The sequence below is a fragment of the Vanacampus margaritifer genome, chromosome 1, assembly GCF_051991255.1.
Source record: "Vanacampus margaritifer isolate UIUO_Vmar chromosome 1, RoL_Vmar_1.0, whole genome shotgun sequence".
In the NCBI taxonomy this organism is placed as follows: Eukaryota; Metazoa; Chordata; class Actinopteri; order Syngnathiformes; family Syngnathidae; genus Vanacampus; species Vanacampus margaritifer.
Window position 1 is genome coordinate 20,335,788 of NC_135432.1, and position 19,029 is coordinate 20,354,816.

The following is a 19,029-nucleotide window of genomic DNA, read 5'->3' on the forward strand; positions in this document are numbered from 1 at the left end:
TTAGCGGCAGGACACGTGTACGATGCTTGACTATCGCGAGATTTGCAACGTTTTATCTGGCTTGGAACGACAGATAGATGAAAAATGAAATAGGGTAACAAGGTAGAAAGATAAGCAATTTAACAGCGTCAATACTCTAGAGTCTAGAAGGTGGGGTATTTGAAGAGTTGAAATTTATTGGAGACATGCATTAAGGGGAGTTTACAGGATGTCGTTGGTATCCTGCACTGATGCCACTTTTTCACACCGAGTACAAGTTTATTTGAGTACTAGCCGATAAAGAGTACTGTACTGATGCTTGATTCCATCAAATATAGATATTATTTATTATAACTCAACTATTTTGCTGTGATGTGCAAATAAAATTCGAGAATAAAGCATGTTTTCACAAATAGACAACGGACTAGATAATCCAGACACACAATTTACCCAGGGGGCAAAACCCCTATTTTTTTGAAAACAGCATTTTCAGTACTTTATGGTACATATCTATGCCTAGCATGAATATAGAAAACTTCCCAAATTCATAAGCTTCCATTTCAGTCCAAGATGGCCTTTCTATCTTGAATATTGCACTTGCTGTGGCCAAAAGTCTACTTCTACTGTATGGCCAAAATTGAAAACAAACATGGAATGTTGTAAGAGGTTTTGCACCAGAAATGATATCTAGGACCCTCACCGATTACAACCTGAGTGGAAAATCCAGTCAACTATTTACTGGAAAACTACAGGATGGTTCCAAATAAACCACCTTGCCCTCAAATAAACATACGACTCAGGTGAGTAGGGTAAAAACGACAACCACAACAAAACAACTAATAGATATTGCCATTAAATATGCCCAGTTGGATATCTTAGTTTAAGACTTTTTTTAATTACACGTTTTTGGAAATATAGTGTTTAAATATGCAAATGACTCATAATGTAAACAAATATTGTCACATTTGCACAACTTTTCTGGCTTATCTGTATTGTAATCAAACTAAATTGAGTAAAATTTACCTAGGACTGGCAACTTAATACCATGCTATCATTTTTGCAAATCAGCATTTAAGCGTCTAAGTTGAGTGTTCCTAACGAATTTGTCTAATGCAGTTCATACAATCTACACGAAGAAACTTTGCAGCTTTCCACAATACATAATATTTATCATCCTTCATATGATCTGCTTCTCGTCTAATCAGCTTCTCTAGGGCATTACCAAGGGGTACACCTGATGCACACATGAAACCTGAACCACATGTCTGATTAAATGTGTTTTAATAAAAAGTTAATATTTTGTCCAGAATACATTTGATAACTTAATTATTTTTCATGTACAATTAATACCTTTAAAAAACAATTTCTCCACTTGCTGTCGACTGAAGATGACATCACCTGTGCTGGGGAAATAGGTAACGACCAATCACGGCCCACCTGTATTCTGGGTTTGGTCAGCAAACTGAGCCATGATTGGTTGTCACCTGTTGCCTCAGCACATGTGATGTCATCTTCAGTCGACAACAAGTGAAAAATAATGAAGTTATCACATTAATTATAGACAAAATGTTATCTTTTTACTTTTGAAAATGGCTTGATGAGTCAAGAATTGGTTTGGTATTCCTCCACATTTTTTATACCAAGCTCCCTCAGAATTTCCCTGTACTATTTGTGCACAGATTTCAATAGAAATCCTGATTTATCATTGAAAAGTTCTTCCTTGAGGCGAGTAAATGCAACAGCATGCAGGTTAAGCCTTGGCTTTCCAGAGCCTTGGAAGTTGTTCATGCATGGTTTATGATAGGCTATATCATTGGCAATCATATCATGACTTTGCCCAATCAGTCTCAATAATGTGTCATCTTTACCCAGTTTCTTGGATTTCACCTCAAAAAAAAAATTCCTGACATGAGGAGCTAGATCCTGGATCAGCCAAATCTGATGCTTGTGCACTCACATGAGATGAAAGTCTATTCTCATAATATTGGTAGCTCTTTTCATTTATTTAGCAATTATGACATTTTGGGTGCCACTTTGGTGCATTTCTCTGACATACTGTAGAATCATGGTGCAGACTTTGAAAGACTTCATCTTGACGAGCATTGATGGCTTTTATAAACTGTCATGTGGGTAATAACGTGTAGGTATTTAGCAGACTGTCTTTGACGTATCACTTTGTATTGTTGGTGCTTTGGTCTTCACAACTCTTGCCACCAGGGCATAGGCAAACTAGGCGGTCCCCTAGGGCGCCATCTAGTGGAGGGGGCGCCAAATTGCAGGAAAAAAATTGACCCTGCTATTATTTTAGTTTTTGCATTTTTGTATTGCGTTGTTTTATTGTGCTATTATAATATAGTTGATACTTTTATTTTGAAGGATACAGGAAAAGGTCTCATAAACCGGTAGGAACTGACGTAAGTAACCGACGTAGCGCCGTCTTCCAAGTGCAGGGAAGACGTGTACGGGCCACAGGAAATCAGGCTCATATTTCAGTGGCAAGGCAATATCTCTTAAATGTGTCTTTGTCTAGCATGAACTATTTTAAAAAAAGTCAATCTAAAATAGAATAGTGATCATGACAGTATAATTTACTCTTTTTTTCCCACAATAGGGGTTGCATTGTTGACCCACCCTTTAACTTTCCAGCTGACCATCTTGCACTCAAATAGAAACTTAATTAAGGTGGTATATACAAATTAGGCATAGATATTCATCATCTAAAGTATTGGAAAATAATAATTTTGAAGAGAATATGTTAGGCCAAGATACTTTTTTTGGGGATGTTGAGGGTGATATCTTATAACAGAGTTTCAGCAAGCCCAAGAATCGTTTTTTTCCTGCATGTCTCTATGTGTAAAAACATTATCTGCCAAATGTGAAAGTTGTAGGACAACTTATGCAATTGTAGTATCTAAATATTTGCATTTACATAATTTCGCCAGGAACATATCCCAAAAAGAGTGTTTTTGACTCCTGCAGGTTTCCAGTAGCTAGTTAACCACCTAGGTTATGATCCTTGAAGGTCCTAGACATTTGTGGTGCAAAACCGTTGACAACATTTTGTGTCGTTTTTTTTGTTTTTTTTACTTTGCCCCCTGGGTAACTACTGTATGTTGAATACAAATAAAAATGTCGAAAATACGTCATACTCATTTTTGAGTCCGATCATTTTCATTTAAAAAATGGTTTCCTCGTAAAAATATATTCTCTGCAGTGTTTCTAAAAGAGCATTAATAATTCAGTAAATCAGGGGAATAAAAAAATACGTATCATTTTGTACACTAATACAAATAATTGAAAAGTAATCATCTAAACCTGCCGATTGGTGATACCGACGTCGTGTTTTCATCTAAATATCGCGAGACCGGCAAGCGAAAGTTGTGGCTAGGACCTCAGCCAATGGGAATGGACCTTACTTACTCATTTCCGGAGCGGGAACAAAGTTGTTGTGGAAAGTGGCTATCATGGACGTGGAAATGACGGAGGCGCCGAGCGAAAAGAAGACAGCCGCAGAAGGCACACATAAGCCAGACACGGAGGCCGGGGAGGGGAGCAGCACGAGCTCCGTCTCCTACGAGCTGCCCTGGGTGGAGAAATACAGGCCGGTGAAGCTGAACGAGATCGTGGGCAACGAGGACACAGTGAGCCGCCTGGCGGTGTTCGCCCGTGAGGGAAACGTCCCAAACATCATCATTGCAGGTCAGCATGGAGACACTAAAGCGCAATATACATTAATGATTCGAATGTATGCCGTAATTTGAATGTGTAAAGTGTCAAACGAATTGAGGATGTTACAGGATTCACAGACATGCAATAACGCTTTTAAATTGTGAACAAATTGTTATTTTATGTCAGAGATAGCGGATCACAAATAAATAAAGTTACTGTCAAGGGCTAACCGCTCTGATGTTGATGATTCAGGTCCCCCCGGAACTGGAAAGACAACCAGCATCCTGTGTTTGGCCCGAGCTCTGCTTGGTGCCTCCATGAAGGACGCCGTGCTGGAGCTCAATGCCTCAAATGACAGGTGAGATCACTTTTTTTTCGTTAGTTGCGTTTTGATTTTATGGTTGTGACGCTTTGGTGTGCGCAGGGGCATCGATGTGGTGAGGAACAAGATCAAAATGTTCGCCCAGCAGAAGGTGACGCTACCCAAAGGACGACACAAGATCATCATCCTGGATGAAGCTGACAGGTGAGATAAGGGAATGGAGGATGACGTTGGCTACTTGTATTTTCCTTACACACCTGCAATCACTTTTCGAAGCAGGAATTAAAAATGGCACTTTTCAGTGTTTACACTAGACCAAATGGACCTTCTTGGTAACAAACCAAGGCAGTACAGTTGTTACTTTTTGTCTACTCCCAACTTTGACATCTCCTCCAGTATGACTGACGGAGCTCAGCAGGCATTGAGGAGGATCATGGAGATCTACTCCAAGACGACACGCTTCGCCCTGGCCTGCAACGCCTCCGACAAAATCATCGAACCAATCCAGTCACGCTGCGCCGTTCTACGCTACTCCAAACTGACCGACGGCCAGATCCTGGCGCGGTTGCACCAAGTGGTAGAGAAGGAGCGGCTGTCTGTGTCTGACGATGGCCTGGAGGCGGTCATCTTCACCGCACAGGGAGACATGCGGCAGGTGAGGACTCCTGCACCGACATGTTTCTTCTCATATGTTTTTTTTCTGGCCCACACTTTTTACTTCCTGTTTGCGTGTGGCTAGGCGCTGAACAACCTGCAGTCCACCAACTCGGGCTTCGGCTACATCAACAGCGAGAACGTATTCAAGGTATGCGACGAGCCGCACCCCCTGCTAGTGAAGGGCATGCTGGGACACTGCGTGAATGGAAACATGGACGAGGCGTACAAAGTGGTGGAGCAGCTTTGGTCACTGGGTTACTCACCGGAGGACATCATCGGGAACATCTTCAGAGTGTGTAAGACCTACCAGATGGCAGAGTACCTCAAACTGGAGTTCATTAAGGTGAGATGCAAACCAAAAATTGTGACGCATAAAGACACTAATCTGCAGTCTTTCTCATCTGAAAAGTGACACCCATGGGCGGTGGCGATTTTTTTTCTTTCTTTCAGGAGATTGGGTACACACACATGCGTATCATCGAGGGTGTTAACTCACTTCTGCAAATGGCTGGACTGGTGGCTCGTCTTTGCCGTAAAACGGCGCCCCCTACTGCATGCTAGGGACGCTGAGGAAATTAGCCAGACCACCTGGAATAAATCATTTGACTTTTAACACAATGAATATTGTTTTGTAGCCTTCAAGAAATAAAATTCAACTTCTATACTCGTAATAAAGTGTTTGGTTAATTTAATGTTTCCCTGCTGGATGTTTTGAGACAGAAGCGACACATCACGTCAACTTTTATTATTTAAGTCCCAACATTTTACTCAGTACAAATCTGCAAAGTTGTAACAAAGACAAATTTATACAGCACAACTACTTGGTAAACAAAATCTTTGGGGACTTCCCAATTGGTCCACTAGGGGAAAGTATTGCCCCAAAACATTAAAATAAGTTTGCTGTGGTAAACCAGTGATTCCAATCACATCAGGTATACTTAAGGGCAATTTACTTATATTAGTCATTCTCGTCTATTTGTAACGGCCATGTGTGGTGTCGGGCAGAACAATTAAATGCTTATCCACTAAGACAGCAGACAGTATATAATTCACTCTTATATTTAAGTATTACTTTTTGTGACATTTAGTGTGGTGGTGTGCCATAATATTATTTAAGTAAAATATGTGCTTTGGCTCACTGGAAGTTGGGAAACACTGGTAAACTACAGAAACCAAACCAGCCAACACAATGTGTTCACAGATAATCAATCCGTCATCCATCCCTCACACATTACAAACTTGTGAGCCTCAGATGCCCAAATCCTTTTGATGTCACCGGCTGAACAACTCACGAGACGGCACCCACTGGACTATTTTCATGCCACAAGCAGCATGCCTGGTTGTCTCGCCAAACAAGACAGAAACATTTCAAAAAGAGGGAAAAAAATAAACAACGTGCCTTGTAATGTACACTTTTAGACATGCTAGCATCACCTCACACAACTGAATAGCAAATAAGGTTATTGAAAAAGGTAACTTGTGTAAAAGTTTTGGGCTGATGTTTACATGAACTGGATTGCAACTACAATCCTAGTAATATACTGGCAAATTGTCTTCTCTAAAACAAAATCCTATTAAATTTTGTGTAATGTTCCTTAAGACTTAATTTGCGTGATTTTTCTCCCCCCCCCCCAAAGTATCCCAATGTTTAGGACCACCATAAAAGTGCAATAAGAATGCTCATCAAATTATCAAATGACGGAACATTTTTACTCACAAAATCAGATTTTTGTTCATCTATGTATGCCAGTGATGTATAGTCACAGGCTGAGCTCGTTTTCTTCCACAAGACAGACAGAATTTAATTTCTGCGTAAAGCGAGAAGAGATCTTTTTTTTTCAGTATACATACTTTTTTGTGACATTTTATTTTCTTGGTGTGCAGCGAGTTTTATCTAATGTAAAATATGTGTATCAGCTCAATAAGGTTTGGGAAACACTGCATTCTCATCACAAATCAATTTCATCACTTTTCAGGCAAGACAACTTATTTGTGGCAAGAATAATGACTAAAATCAGCAATTCCACAAAGGCATTCACACGGCTGAAATAAAAAATAACAAATAGATTGGCAAGAAATTGAAGCTATGATAGAACAAGCTGCCATTGAATAAAAAAAACAACACCTCACGTGAACGCCATCTACAGCATCACCACGGCGACCGCAGGGCTGGAGGGAGGGAGCGAGTCGAGGCCGCCCGCCGCCTTTGCCTCCGCCTCATTCGGAGAATTCGCTCGGCTAACGGGAGAGGGACGCAAACGACAACGACGGCTAAACTGTAGGGCTGCTTCCCGGCGGGAGGTAAGAAGTCTGCGTTGGAGGGGGAGAAGAGGGAGGTGATTGGGACCCTTAGGGGTTAGGGGCTGGTGGACGCTCCGCCTTCTGGGAGTGTGTTGGTGGAACTGCGTGTCCGGACGCCGTCGCTGGAGCCCACGCTGGAGGCCGAGTGAGTCCTGGAGCGAACCAAGCGGGTCATGCCGGCTGTGGGCACTGGTGGGGTATAAACAAGTTTAGATCAATACAGAGGTATATTGACTTATGAATTTAATTTCGTTCCAGAGCAAAGGTCACAACTCTATTTATTGTACGTTCAAAAATAAAAAAATAAAAACATTGAGATTAATTAAAATGAGATTAAGGTGCATTAAGCTAAATTCATCAGTTTGTGCTTTTTTGGCACGTTTTTGTATTTGAAAATTCCTCTCTGTTAAACAAAGTTAAACAAAGTCTAAGGTTAAACAAATACTATAGGACCAAGTATTGCAAAACAATCAATTGTCCTGCCTATAATTCACGTCTTTGTTGAAAGCATTAAGGAACCCAAAATAAGTTACTTTATTCATTATATATTTTCCAAAATAATCAGCTGAGTAATCAGCTATCAGAATAAAATCCTGGGACCTGATTGGCTGATTTGTATGATAGCCAAACATACAGATAGAACAAACTAGAACAGGAAGTGATAAATGGGTTTACTCACTGTAGCCCATCCCCTGCACAAAATACTTGAAGGCCTCTGACAGTTTTCCAGGCTGAAGGGGAAAAACAGCAACAATTACTAAATTCACAGAAAAAAAAAACTGACACAAATAGTGGGCTAATAGTCAGAGGATAAAAGGAGAGACTTACCTGCACCACTTGTGGAAGTCCTCCACAGTCTGCCATCTAGAGGAAAGACTGGGAATTACACCACACTACACGAGACATTTCAAGGTTGCCAACAGCACACAATGAACTTCTTTCAAGTGGTCAGGTAAAATTGACTTTATAATCGCTTGTATACAAACAGTTAGGTTCCTCCTATTAAACGCTTACGTCAATCTTTTGATATTTGTCTATCACCTTTTCAATTTCGCCCCACTGTGATGTCAGAACGGGGGCTACTTCATATACAGTAATATTCAACCCCACAGTTTCTGAACCCATGACTTGATGAAGCCCTACACGGAGGACCTATCATGTCAAAGTCAAAAGGTAAGCAGAGCTGCGGTGTGAGCACATATTCGCAACATTATCAGCAATAGCTTCTGATATACGGCGCATGCTCAGCAAAGTTGTCAAAATGGGAGAGGTGGCAATTCGTATAGATGTGTCCGCTGACTACACCATGCACGGATCTACTACAATAATTAATAAGTAGAATTGGGCGTCTTAAGCCTCGTTTCCACCGCTGGTATCTACTCTACTCTGCAAAAGCCCCATCTCCACCAACAAATCTACCCGGCCCTACTCTACTCTACTCGCTTTTTCTGGTACCTGCTCCTTTGCGATTCTAAAAAAAGTAGCCCAGTTCCAAATTGTGACAAAATTATTTTGGAGGCCAATGATTGGTTCAAGACATGTCGTCATCAATGTGCAGCTGCGCAAACCACCACCCCGGGAAAACAGCTGCCATTAACGATGAAGAGAGGACAACAATGGCTTCCAAACGGATTAATGCTTGGACTTTTGAGGAGGTGCAAACCTTTTTAACATTATTGAATGCAGTCTTCTGGTTGCTGCAATATTCATTCGAATATTTTTGATGTAGAGCCAAGTAGAGCAGAGCAGAGTCGAGTAGAGTAGGGTAGATACCGTCGGTGGAAACGAGGGCTTTAGTGATGAAGTGTCGACTCCACAAGGGAAAATACAAATGATGTTTGGACTTTACTAACTCCTTTTGATCTGTTTATCTGTTAGAGAACAAGTCACTTCGAGCCTCGTGAAACACCCTAGCTCCGCCCCCAGATGTTATGGTTACAAAAGCCATACTCAGCGGTGGATCTGGAGTTGTCTCATTTGTTTGAGAAAATTTCAACAAGGCAAATAGAGTGTGTAAATGGTGGTCTACATTTTTTTAAAAATCTTTTGTGTATTTTGGCAAATACATGTCATAGACATGTTATTGGAATTGGTAAAAATGTGATAATATGGGTGAATATAAATAAATCTGCTCAAAGACAAAATGGCTCATAAAATTTTTCTGTTTACATGCAAATGATGGATCTAATGTTTTGGAAAATCTTCAGATTGGCACTAAATTCCGGGCCAAGTTTTGACTGTTTAACTCATTCACTCCCAGCCATTTTCACTGAAGCAACCCCCTTCGCTCCCGGTTGTTTTACTGGATTTTGACTGATTTTTGCAAGGCCCACAGAATATTGTGTTCTATTGCTATAAAAACATGGAACATTCCAAAATAAAGATTAGAATCTCTTCTTTCATCAGAAAAAAAGTATATTTAATTATATCTATTTGCGAATTGCAGAAATTAGCATTAGAATATAAGTTTCATCATTATTTACATTCCTTGTGAAAACACTGGGAAAAAGTGCTTGTTGCAACACGGCCCTGGCTGATCTCTTATATTCTGCTACCACCTGCTGGCCATTTTTTTGTAATAACTACCACTGCTTTAAGCCACCTCTTCATGTCAGAAGCCGCAACAAAGCCTTCTGTATGCTCTTGCACTAAAAAAAATGTTTTGGGATTGATGGTCAAAGCATTAAAAAAACGTATTTACATGTTTTGGGGTTTGAATGAGTTAAGTGAAAACAAAACCCCAATGTGTGTGTGTGCACTGGAGCCAATTTCAATGAAAAACATCTGCCAAATCTAGACTGTCAGGTACCTTGAGCAGGGTAGTCTTGGTTGGATTCAGTCTGGAATTACACTCCACCTGTATGAAGAAAAGTGGATACAGACACACACAATGCACAGGTCACGACATAAAAACACACAGTGATTGGCGATCATGGCAGCAGCTAAGAAACTGACCACAGCATCGACAGCAGGTGAAGTATCTCCAACTACCAGCAGGGCAGGACACCTGACACATACACGCAAACAGACACACGTCAGAAGATAAACAACAACAACAAAAAACACAAACAGTCGCTACCTGAGCGTGTTGACTGTCTCGTCGTTCAAACCGGGCACGGGGCGCTCCATCTGCAACTCTGTCCGGCTACAAACAAACACAGACATGTATTTTGTTTGTTTGTCTTGCTAACCCATAATGTAGTGTAGGAAAAAATGAACACAAACACACACACACAGGACAAATCACCTATCGTAGCTGCAGTAAAACAATGCCAAGTTGTCCAGTGGAATGTCCTGAGAGATGTGTAGCCTGTAAGTCTGGATCAGCTCTTTGTTCTCTGTTAACTCATCCTACACACACACACACACATGCACAAAACATCTTAATGAGGCATGAAAAGCGTCTGCTGAGCTTGTGTGTGTGTGTGTGTGTGTGTGTGTGCTCACAGTGCTGAAATGGTGTGCCATGATGATGTCCACCAGGTTGCTGGTCCATCCGCTCAGCTGTTTAGTGTTTAGTGTAAAAACATGCACATAAAAAAAAAAGTGTACATGTGTGTGTGTGTTTCAGTGTGTCAGACCTTGGATACGGCCCAGTCCATCCAGCCCTTGGCGCAGGGGTCAATATTAATCAGAACTAAGCCCTCCACCAGACTGGGCTCATTCAACTGGAACGACAATCACCACCATCAAACGGGTGTCCCAATACTTTTGTCCACCATGGTTATTAGCCTAGCGATGGAATCACTCACAGCAAGTTTGGTGAGGATGTAGGCTCCGGCGCCGACCCCGATGCCGATCACGCTCTTTATGCTGAGCACACGCGTGCAACATGAATTAAGTAACATCAACAAGAAAAACTCTGACCTGAACAAGCAGATCACAACATTATATTCCATTCTAAAAGGCTTCCGAGGGCTCCCAGTCAGCTGTAGAAGAGGTCATAATTGTACAATTATGCTACGGGTCTAGGTCCCGAATACGTTCAAGAAATGCTAACTGAATATGAACCCAGTAGGGCTCTGAGGACTGCGGGCACGGAACTATTCGTGAAGCAGAGTTTAAAGCAAACATGGTGCATCAGCATTTTGCTGATATGCTGCACACAAATGGAATAAGATGCCAACAGAACTGAAGAAATCCATGTTAAAAGCTATGCCATTTCATCTTTTTAAGTATTTCTATTTTAAAAAAAAATCCCAAACTGTTCTGGCACTGTACGTTCCTTTAGCAATTTTAGTGAGCTACTTTCTATTTCTTTACTTTGCTTTAAAATGTCTTTGTTTTTAAAGCCTTTAAATGTTGTATTTTTAACTTATTTGCTCCCAAAAACATAAATATGTTGTATTTTATATATTATCATGCTCCCAAAGACGTATTTTATGTTTGTTTTTTTATGCGAGAACATAGAGAAGGCTTTGAAGCAGCCTCTGAACTGATGAGCATGGTTGAAGCAATGGTAGTTATTACAAAAACGGCCAGCAGGTGGCAGCAGAGTATAAGAGATCAACCAGAGCCATGTTGCAAAAAGCTAATTTACCCACAGTTCTAAACTGATTTGTGAATAATGATGAAACGTAGCTATATTGTATAGGGATGTAACGATATCCAAACATCACGATACGATATAACGATATGAAGGTCACGATACGATAATGATCACGATATTGCGTGGAGGTTGGCGATACAAAAAAAGCTAAACCTAAAAAAAAGGTCACAATATTGTGCTTTTGTACATAACGGCAATGCATATAAACAACCTACAATCTCTAATAACACTTAATTTTGAGGGACTTACTTGCTAATGCACGCATACATTGAGTTCCTCCACATATTGACTCGATTCACAAGCATATTACGTTCCCCTACATCTGACCATTAGCGTGGATTTCAAACATAGAAGAGCCAAAACATGCCTTATGAACATTAAACTCTAGTAAAAAAAAAAAAAACTAGCCACCAGAGGGTGCTGCTTTTAACATCGTGACATAACTACAACGATATATTGTGGCAGTTTCAATATCGTGATATCACGATATTGCAGTTATCGTTACATCCCTAATATCGTAATGCTAATTGCTGCAAAACTGAAACAGATAGAACAATACATTTTTTTCCTGGTGAAAGAAGAGACTCTAATCTTTCTTCTGATAGATTCCATGTTTTTATAGCAATAGAACACAATATTTTGTGGGCCTTTGCAAAATCAGTCAAAATCCAGTAAAACAGATGGGAGTGAAGGGGGTTGCTTCTGTGAAAATTGCTGGGAGTGAATGAGTTAATTATGAGTTAACTTGTGTATGAAAAGCAATATATAAATAAATCTGCCTTGCCTATAATTACTTTAACGTCTGTAACATAAGTTTAAAAGTAAGTTTCAATGTAAACCTATAACAAGAAACAATTTTTTTTTTTAAATGTATTCTCTCCATATCGCTTTTTTTCTCCTACTGCAGAGGGGTCTGGAACGTGATAAACAGGGAGCACAATGTACATGCGCGTGAAGAGTAGACTGACTTACTGAAGCTGCGTGAGGACTGATGGTAACATGGCAGCCAGCTCATCCATAGATGGATACTGGTAGCTGAATACACAAACCAAAACTAGTTGCATTCATTTAGGAATCCCCCCTAAAATTGGTGTTTTAAAACGTACGGTTGTAGGGATGTTTGTGTTTGTGCATGTGTGTTACCCATTGGGGAACGTGGGCGCATTCTCCTGTTGTCCTGGAGCGTCCACGTGCAAAACGGAGAAGTGCTGAGTCACTTCCTGCATGTCCTCGTAGTTGAACAGGCTGTTAAAGCACGACTTGTCTACAAACACATCAAGTTAGCATTTAGTCATACAATATGCACATACTCTACATGTTTGACTATGTGTGTGCTCACGGTTGAGTCCGAGGTCATGGTAGGTGAGGATGGTGGGTCGGTTGCCCTTGGCGACACCTCTCATGGTCACATGAAGTGCACAGTGAGTCGTCTCCACATCATACTCCTGGGCAACAAAAAAGTGTGCACACATATTGATCAAACAAACATTAAAAGGGGGCATATTTTGGAAAATTTATTATTTTACTGTGTTGTGTACTAGGGACGATAACGGCAAAATCGTGATATCACGATATTAAAACTGCCACACTATATCGCCGTCGTCGTGTCACGATACTAAAAGCAGCACATCTGTTCATAAAGTCAGGTTGATTTCCATTTGTGCAGTTCTAGCACCCTCTGGTGGCTAGTTTTTTAGTGCAGTTTAATTTTCACAAGGCATGTTTTGGCCCTTCTAAAATCCATACTAATTGTAAGATGTAATATGCTTGTGTGTGGAGGAACTCAATGTGTGCGTGCATTAGAAAGTAAGTGCCTCAATATTATGAGTTATTAGAGATTGTAGTTTGTTTATATGCGTTGCTGTTGTGTACAAAAGCACAATATTGTGGCATTTTTTTGATATGAGCTTTTTTTTTGCAATATTTTGACTGTATCGCCAACCTTCCCACAATATCGTGATAATTATCGTATCGTGAGCTTCATATTATGGTAACATCGTATCGTGATGTTTGGATATCGTTACTTCTCTATCAAATACTGTAGTTGTGTCAGGAGTGACCATCCACCTGCCAGTCATGAAAAAAAATAATAATAATATGCCTAAAAAAAAATTGTATTAAAAAATAAATAAAATGTTTTATTTGTTCATGATTTGGAAAAACATTCATTTTCGAATAAAACAAACTTCTAAAAAAATAAATAAAAATTTCTCATATTTAAAAACCAAATGTGTTCATTCACAAAAAATATATATATTGGCCATTTTTTAAACAACAAATAAAAAAACACTTCCTCATATATATATATATATATATATATATATATAATTTATATATATATATATATATATATATATATAGTATACATATGGAGCTTGGGAACGGATTAATTGCATTTACATCATTTCCTATATGAAAAATGTTTCGGAGGTTGAACAATTCGGACTTTGAACACTTGGCGGTTTCTTCTTGGAAAACCATGTCTCCTTTAATAAAGACTCTGCACCACAGCAGAAAGAAGAAGCCAGGCCTCTTGTTGGCGTATTTGGCCGATGTCGAACATCGAGTCCTCTGGAAGCTTTTTTTGGAGGCGACTCCCACACAGCAGAGTCAGCTGCTATTTTCACTCTCAGTCTGCACTAGATAGAGCTGTGTAGTATGGCACGTTCTTATTGTATTAAATAACTGATTTATTAATGCTGGCTAAATTATGAATACAATTAAAATGAGAATATAGATCTTGAAAGACTTGATGTACAATCTCTCTAACTTGATGTACAATCTCTCTAACAATCAGAACAGCTTCTTGCTTAATGTCGTGTGTGGGAGAGGTGTGAAAAAATAATTGGGGTCATCCCGAGTTTTCCGATATTTGGAGCTCAATGGCGACGCCTGACGTCTCAGACGTGCCCCCCTGTGTTTTTCTTCTTCAGCAGTTATCTCACAGCCACGTTGAAGTCTTTCCTCTTGATCCTCATCAAGTTGCCGCTTTGCTATTTGTCGCTAGGCCTGTCCTCTTCAGGAGCCCGGTTGCCCTCTGCAGACATTTTCTTCCTTGAATCCATTTGGAAGGCTCAATGATCACCACCATCGCCGTAGTGAAGACTGGTGACGAGATGGTTACACCCTGCCATTTTGCCCGCTTTTAGTAATTAACAAAATATGCTGGTCATCTTTTGCAGAATTCCACATCTTGGAAGTACGTTCTGATTGGTTAAGTGCCAGATTTCCATTTCCATTCAGTCTCCCCAAATCATTGGGATATTGATGCTCCTTGGACTGTGGGTTGAACGTTCCCACTGAGCTTTATACACTACTTGACCTTTCTCTCAGAAGACAGTGGCCTACACGAGGTTCCGACCTTGTCTCCTTTAAGCAGTTCTGAAATGTATTTTCAGATCTAACTGGGTTGTAACCTTACTCCGTCTGCAGACGCATGTTTGGAGGTCCTGAAAGGCAGCTGACGTAGATGCCATGCTGATGTTCTTCTTCATCATCATTGCCATGCCTGATTCCGTTCCTTTGTTGCCAAGTAATGAGTCCTCTTCAACCTCCGTCCTCGCAGACTCTCGAGTATTTTCCTGGATTTTTCATAGCCATGAGGGGTGACCAATGGAATATTTGTTACATTCATTAAGCTGTTTTTTTTCTTCAAAAATGTGTTACTTAATATATATATTTTTTCTTTTTTTAATTGTAAAATAAACAATCAAATAATATAAGGGGAGGCGACGAGTAGATTTTATACTTAATTCACCATTCCTATTTTTTTTTCTTTAACCCTCTTAGTACTATTATCATAGCAGTCCACCTGTTTTTATTGTTTTTAGGGGGGGTTTCTCTCGACGTAAAGCTCCGTTCCTCCGCTTTCAGATACGTTACGAGCGCAAATGGTTCCGTGGATACGTTAATTTGTATGGCATTCGTCATCTCCTGTCACAGCGCTTCCCCCTCCTCCACACGTGACAATCTGCTAGCTACCGTAATGTATGTGATATCCACGTAAAGCTCTCTGCTTTCAGAAGCCGTTGGAATTACGTTGCTAGCGCTAGCGGTTCAGGAATTACATTGATTTGAAAACAAGTGTGTTGTCCTGTCGCCGCCGATAGTTTCGGATTTGAAGGGTCAACTCATTGACTCCCAGACATTTTCACTTAAGCAACCCCCTTCGCTCCAGGCTGTTTTACTGGATTTTGACTTATTTTGCAAGGCCCACAGAACATTGTGTTTTATTACTATAAAAACATAGAACCTACCAAAATAAAGATTACAGTCTCTTCTCTCATCTCTGTTTATATCTGTTTCTGTTTTGCAGCAATTAGTATTACAAAATAGCTAATATGAACATTATTCACAAATCTGTTTAAAACAGTGGGGGGAAAGCTTTTTGCAACATGGCCCTGGTTGATCTCTTATACTCTGCTGCCATCTGCTTGCCGTTTTTGTAATAACTACCATTGCTTCAAGCATTCTCTTCAGTTCAGAGGCTGCATCAAAGCCTTGTGTATGCTCTAGCACCCCCCCCCCCAAAAAAAAACAACAACATATAACTATGTCTTTAGGAGCATGGTAATATTTAAAATAGAACGTATTTATATGTTTTGGGGAGTTAATGTGAGTTAATAAAAGAAGAAATTCTAGAAAAGTTACTTAAAACTTGATAAAGTTCTACTTACAATTAAATCTCTTGAAATGCCATGCCTTGATCTCTTATACTTTGCTGCCATCTGCTTGCCATTTTTGTAATAACTACCATTGCTTCAAGCATTCTCTTCAGTTCAGAGGCTGCATCAAAGCCTTGTGTATGCTTTAGCACCCCCCCCCAAAAAAAACAACAACATATAAATATGTCTTTAGGAGCATGGTAATATTTGAAATAGAACGTATTTATACGTTTTGGGGAGTTAATGTGAGTTAATAAAAGAAGAAATTCTATAAGTTACTTAAAACTTGATAAAGTTCTACTTACAATTAAATCTCTTGAAATGCCATGCCTTTTAACTGTATTATTATGCATGGATATCTGTTTATGACAAACCAAAATGTACATACTGCATGGAAATTATACCTTATCATTAAATGACCATCAATATTTACAAAAATCCCCCTATGGTAATTTACTGTAAACCATCCGGAAATTTCCCATCACATTGCAACCCTAAAGTTGTAATGAGATTACTGGGACATTTGAGACGACAATTTACCTGACAGTTGAAGTCCTGCAGGTTGCTGCCATTCTGGGAAGAGAGACAAAAATGTGACTCACCAGGAGCAGTGAAAGAGGAAGTCCAACCGGAGCTGCGTGTTCCCTCACCTGTGTCGTCAGCAGGGGTTTGATCTCTGTCAGCTGGACGTCGTGAAGTTCCTCCATCGCGTGACTGCCTTATTGCTCGCCTGAGAACAGTTCATATTTTGCATGTATATTAAATATCTATTGTCACATCATTTTAATGAATAATTTGAGGGGACTTAAAAAACACAAAATCATTGTCATGTATTGTTTTTTATTGATTAAACAAGCAAATCAGATTCCTGTGCAAAAGATTTCAACATTTGATCCGCTCAGCCCTAATTGATTGCAATAATATTGCCAGGACGTTGCAGAGGTTTCCATGGGATGGATAGGATAGGTGACGTCACGTCATCGGTTGATGAACGAATGAATTAACAGCTTTAGAATTCATGTCTGTACATACATTTCCAATTCCTTTCAAGACCTTTAATTTAGTAGTGCGTGCTGTTTCCTAATGGCCTGATTCAACTTATGGCGAAGCATTTAAAATATGATAAACTGTTTTAATAGTTCCTGTTCTGAAGCTTGATGGAATTGAATTAACAGACACAAAATGTAATAATAAACATATACACCAGATTCTACAAAAAGAAAGAACAAAATGGTGCCTAGAGGAAAGTTTTTCTGGGATTCTAAAATTACAGATATAAATTGGAAAAGGGTGTGGCTTTTACCTTATAAATATTGTATTACTAATAAAACCGAAGTAATACAGGGTGTCCATAAAGTGTCTTTACCATTTAAAAAAATTATTAAAAATGCAATTGATTAAATATTTTATTCAGATTTGTTCTATTGTATTCAGTGTTTAAAAAAACACACAGTGTTTATCATTACTGACCTTAAGCAAAGGATTACTGATGCCATTGCCATAATTGATGAGGCTATGCTACAGCGAACATGGCAAGAAATCAAGTACCGTCTTGATGTGCTTTGTGCAACTAATGGTGCCCATGTAGAAGTGTATAAAAAGAGGTAAAATTTTTTTTTTTTTTTAATAAACGCTGAATACAATAGAACAAATCGAAATAAAATATCTAATCAATTGCATTTTTAATACATTTTTGAAATGGTAAAGAGACTTTATGGACACCCTGTACATCTTAATATTCTGTATAATACATAAATTTGTCGATATTAGCAACCTTTGTGCTTTTTGTGAAAACAAAGTTGAAACAGCATCTCATTTATTACTATGTGATCATGAAACAATTTTGGCGTGATTTAGTGTCTTTCTTCTTTAAAACCTCTAAAATCCCTTACGATCTCAATCGAAAAAATGTATTTTGCTACTATAGTAACACAGAAGACAATCATTTTGAATATGTATTTAATTTTGTTATTTAAGTTTTTTATTCACAAACAAAAAATTCCAAGTCTTACGCCAGATTTTTTCCTTCTGGAATTGAAATCCATTTTCAAAGCTATAAAATTAATCAACAATAAGAAAAGCAGTAAATTGTCAAATCTCTTGGATGATTTTCTCCTATGATGCTTCATTTGTGTAATATCCAAAGATTGTTGACCTGTTTTCTTGTGAAATGTCTATTTTATTATTATTATTATTTTCTTGTATTGTACCATCTTTAAAATGAACAAAAAGTTTGTCAGGTATCTTTGCAAGACAAGTTCGTATGTTCGAGAATGTAAAGTTGTGTTGAATTGTATTAATAAAGCTTTTTTTTTTAACTAACAGCTTTAAAAAAAAATAAAAAATAAAAAACTAATCAACAATCAATTTCGGAGTAATATGCGTGTCTGTGCGCGTTTTTCTGAACTAACGTCAGCAGATCTAATGAGCTCGAGTCTGATGAAGTGTGCTCCAGTCAGATTGCTGCTGCACAGCAACCGTTGCCATGGGAACCGTTTCATTTCTCCCTATCACACACAAACGCGCATGCACACGCACACACACGACGAGCACGCACACGCCTCACGCTCACGACTAGTTAGCTTGAAGCTAATTATCTGCGGCAACTCGGTCAAGATGTGAACCTTTCCGTGATTTTAACTCACCGTAAAGCGCGTAGTGGAGTTAAACGAGCGAGAGGAGGGAGGAAGGCCGAACGGGGAAGCGACGAGAGATCCGTTCGGAGCGCAAGTGAGCTTGCTGTGGGTCTCCTCAGCTCCGAAGATGAGCAAAGTGTGCGTGTGCGAGAGATACGCGGGCAGGGGCAGGCTGCCAGGCAGGAAATGGCGAGGGCGGGGGGTGGAGCTTAGCTAACGTAAACAACGGCTCGTTTTTATTTCTCAAAATTA

The 19,029-nt window shown here is 39.5% G+C and overlaps 2 protein-coding genes across 3 annotated transcripts; one reads left to right on the top strand and one right to left on the bottom strand.

The window, feature by feature from the left end:
* The first annotated feature begins 1,484 nt into the window (after nt 1-1,484).
* On the top strand, nt 1,485-5,289 carry rfc2 (replication factor C (activator 1) 2). The gene is made up of 6 exons (XM_077581438.1): nt 1,485-3,678; nt 3,901-4,006; nt 4,073-4,174; nt 4,367-4,625; nt 4,710-4,970; nt 5,078-5,289. Exons 1-6 carry the CDS (start codon nt 3,444-3,446, stop codon nt 5,186-5,188), a joined length of 1,074 nt encoding a protein of 357 aa, XP_077437564.1. The 5' UTR covers nt 1,485-3,443; the 3' UTR covers nt 5,189-5,289.
* Nucleotides 5,290-5,357: 68 nt separating this feature from the next.
* LOC144061201 (protein NDRG3-like) lies at nt 5,358-18,948 on the bottom strand. Of its 2 annotated transcripts, XM_077581417.1 has the most exons (16): nt 18,787-18,948; nt 16,792-16,871; nt 16,682-16,714; nt 12,817-12,922; nt 12,621-12,741; nt 12,450-12,512; nt 10,681-10,741; nt 10,510-10,596; nt 10,376-10,432; nt 10,176-10,279; nt 10,008-10,073; nt 9,884-9,935; nt 9,738-9,785; nt 7,757-7,792; nt 7,608-7,659; nt 5,358-7,117 (listed from the first exon to the last, which is right to left on the bottom strand). In XM_077581417.1, exons 2-16 carry the CDS (start codon nt 16,846-16,848, stop codon nt 6,984-6,986), a joined length of 1,077 nt encoding a protein of 358 aa, XP_077437543.1. In that variant the 5' UTR covers nt 16,849-16,871; nt 18,787-18,948; the 3' UTR covers nt 5,358-6,983. The 2 variants fall into 2 exon arrangements, with proteins under 2 accessions (XP_077437543.1, XP_077437552.1); XM_077581426.1 differs by lacking the exon at nt 12,450-12,512.
* Between the last annotated feature and the right edge of the window lie 81 nt (nt 18,949-19,029).

Bases quoted from the DNA above. Each gene is read 5' to 3' on its own strand.
- LOC144061201 (XM_077581417.1), bottom strand. From the start codon at position 16,848: ATGGAGGAACTTCACGACGTCCAGCTGACAGAGATCAAACCCCTGCTG. The intron at 16,715-16,791 runs GTGAGGGAACAC...CTCTCTTCCCAG, and splicing joins AACCCCTGCTGACGACACAG to AATGGCAGCAACCTGCAGGA. The intron at 7,660-7,756 runs GTAAGTCTCTCC...TTTCCCCTTCAG, and splicing joins GACTTCCACAAGTGGTGCAG to CCTGGAAAACTGTCAGAGGC.
- rfc2 (XM_077581438.1), top strand. From the start codon at position 3,444: ATGGACGTGGAAATGACGGAGGCGCCGAGCGAAAAGAAGACAGCCGCA. The intron at 3,679-3,900 runs GTCAGCATGGAG...TTGATGATTCAG, and splicing joins CCCAAACATCATCATTGCAG to GTCCCCCCGGAACTGGAAAG. The intron at 4,007-4,072 runs GTGAGATCACTT...TGGTGTGCGCAG, and splicing joins CTCAATGCCTCAAATGACAG to GGGCATCGATGTGGTGAGGA.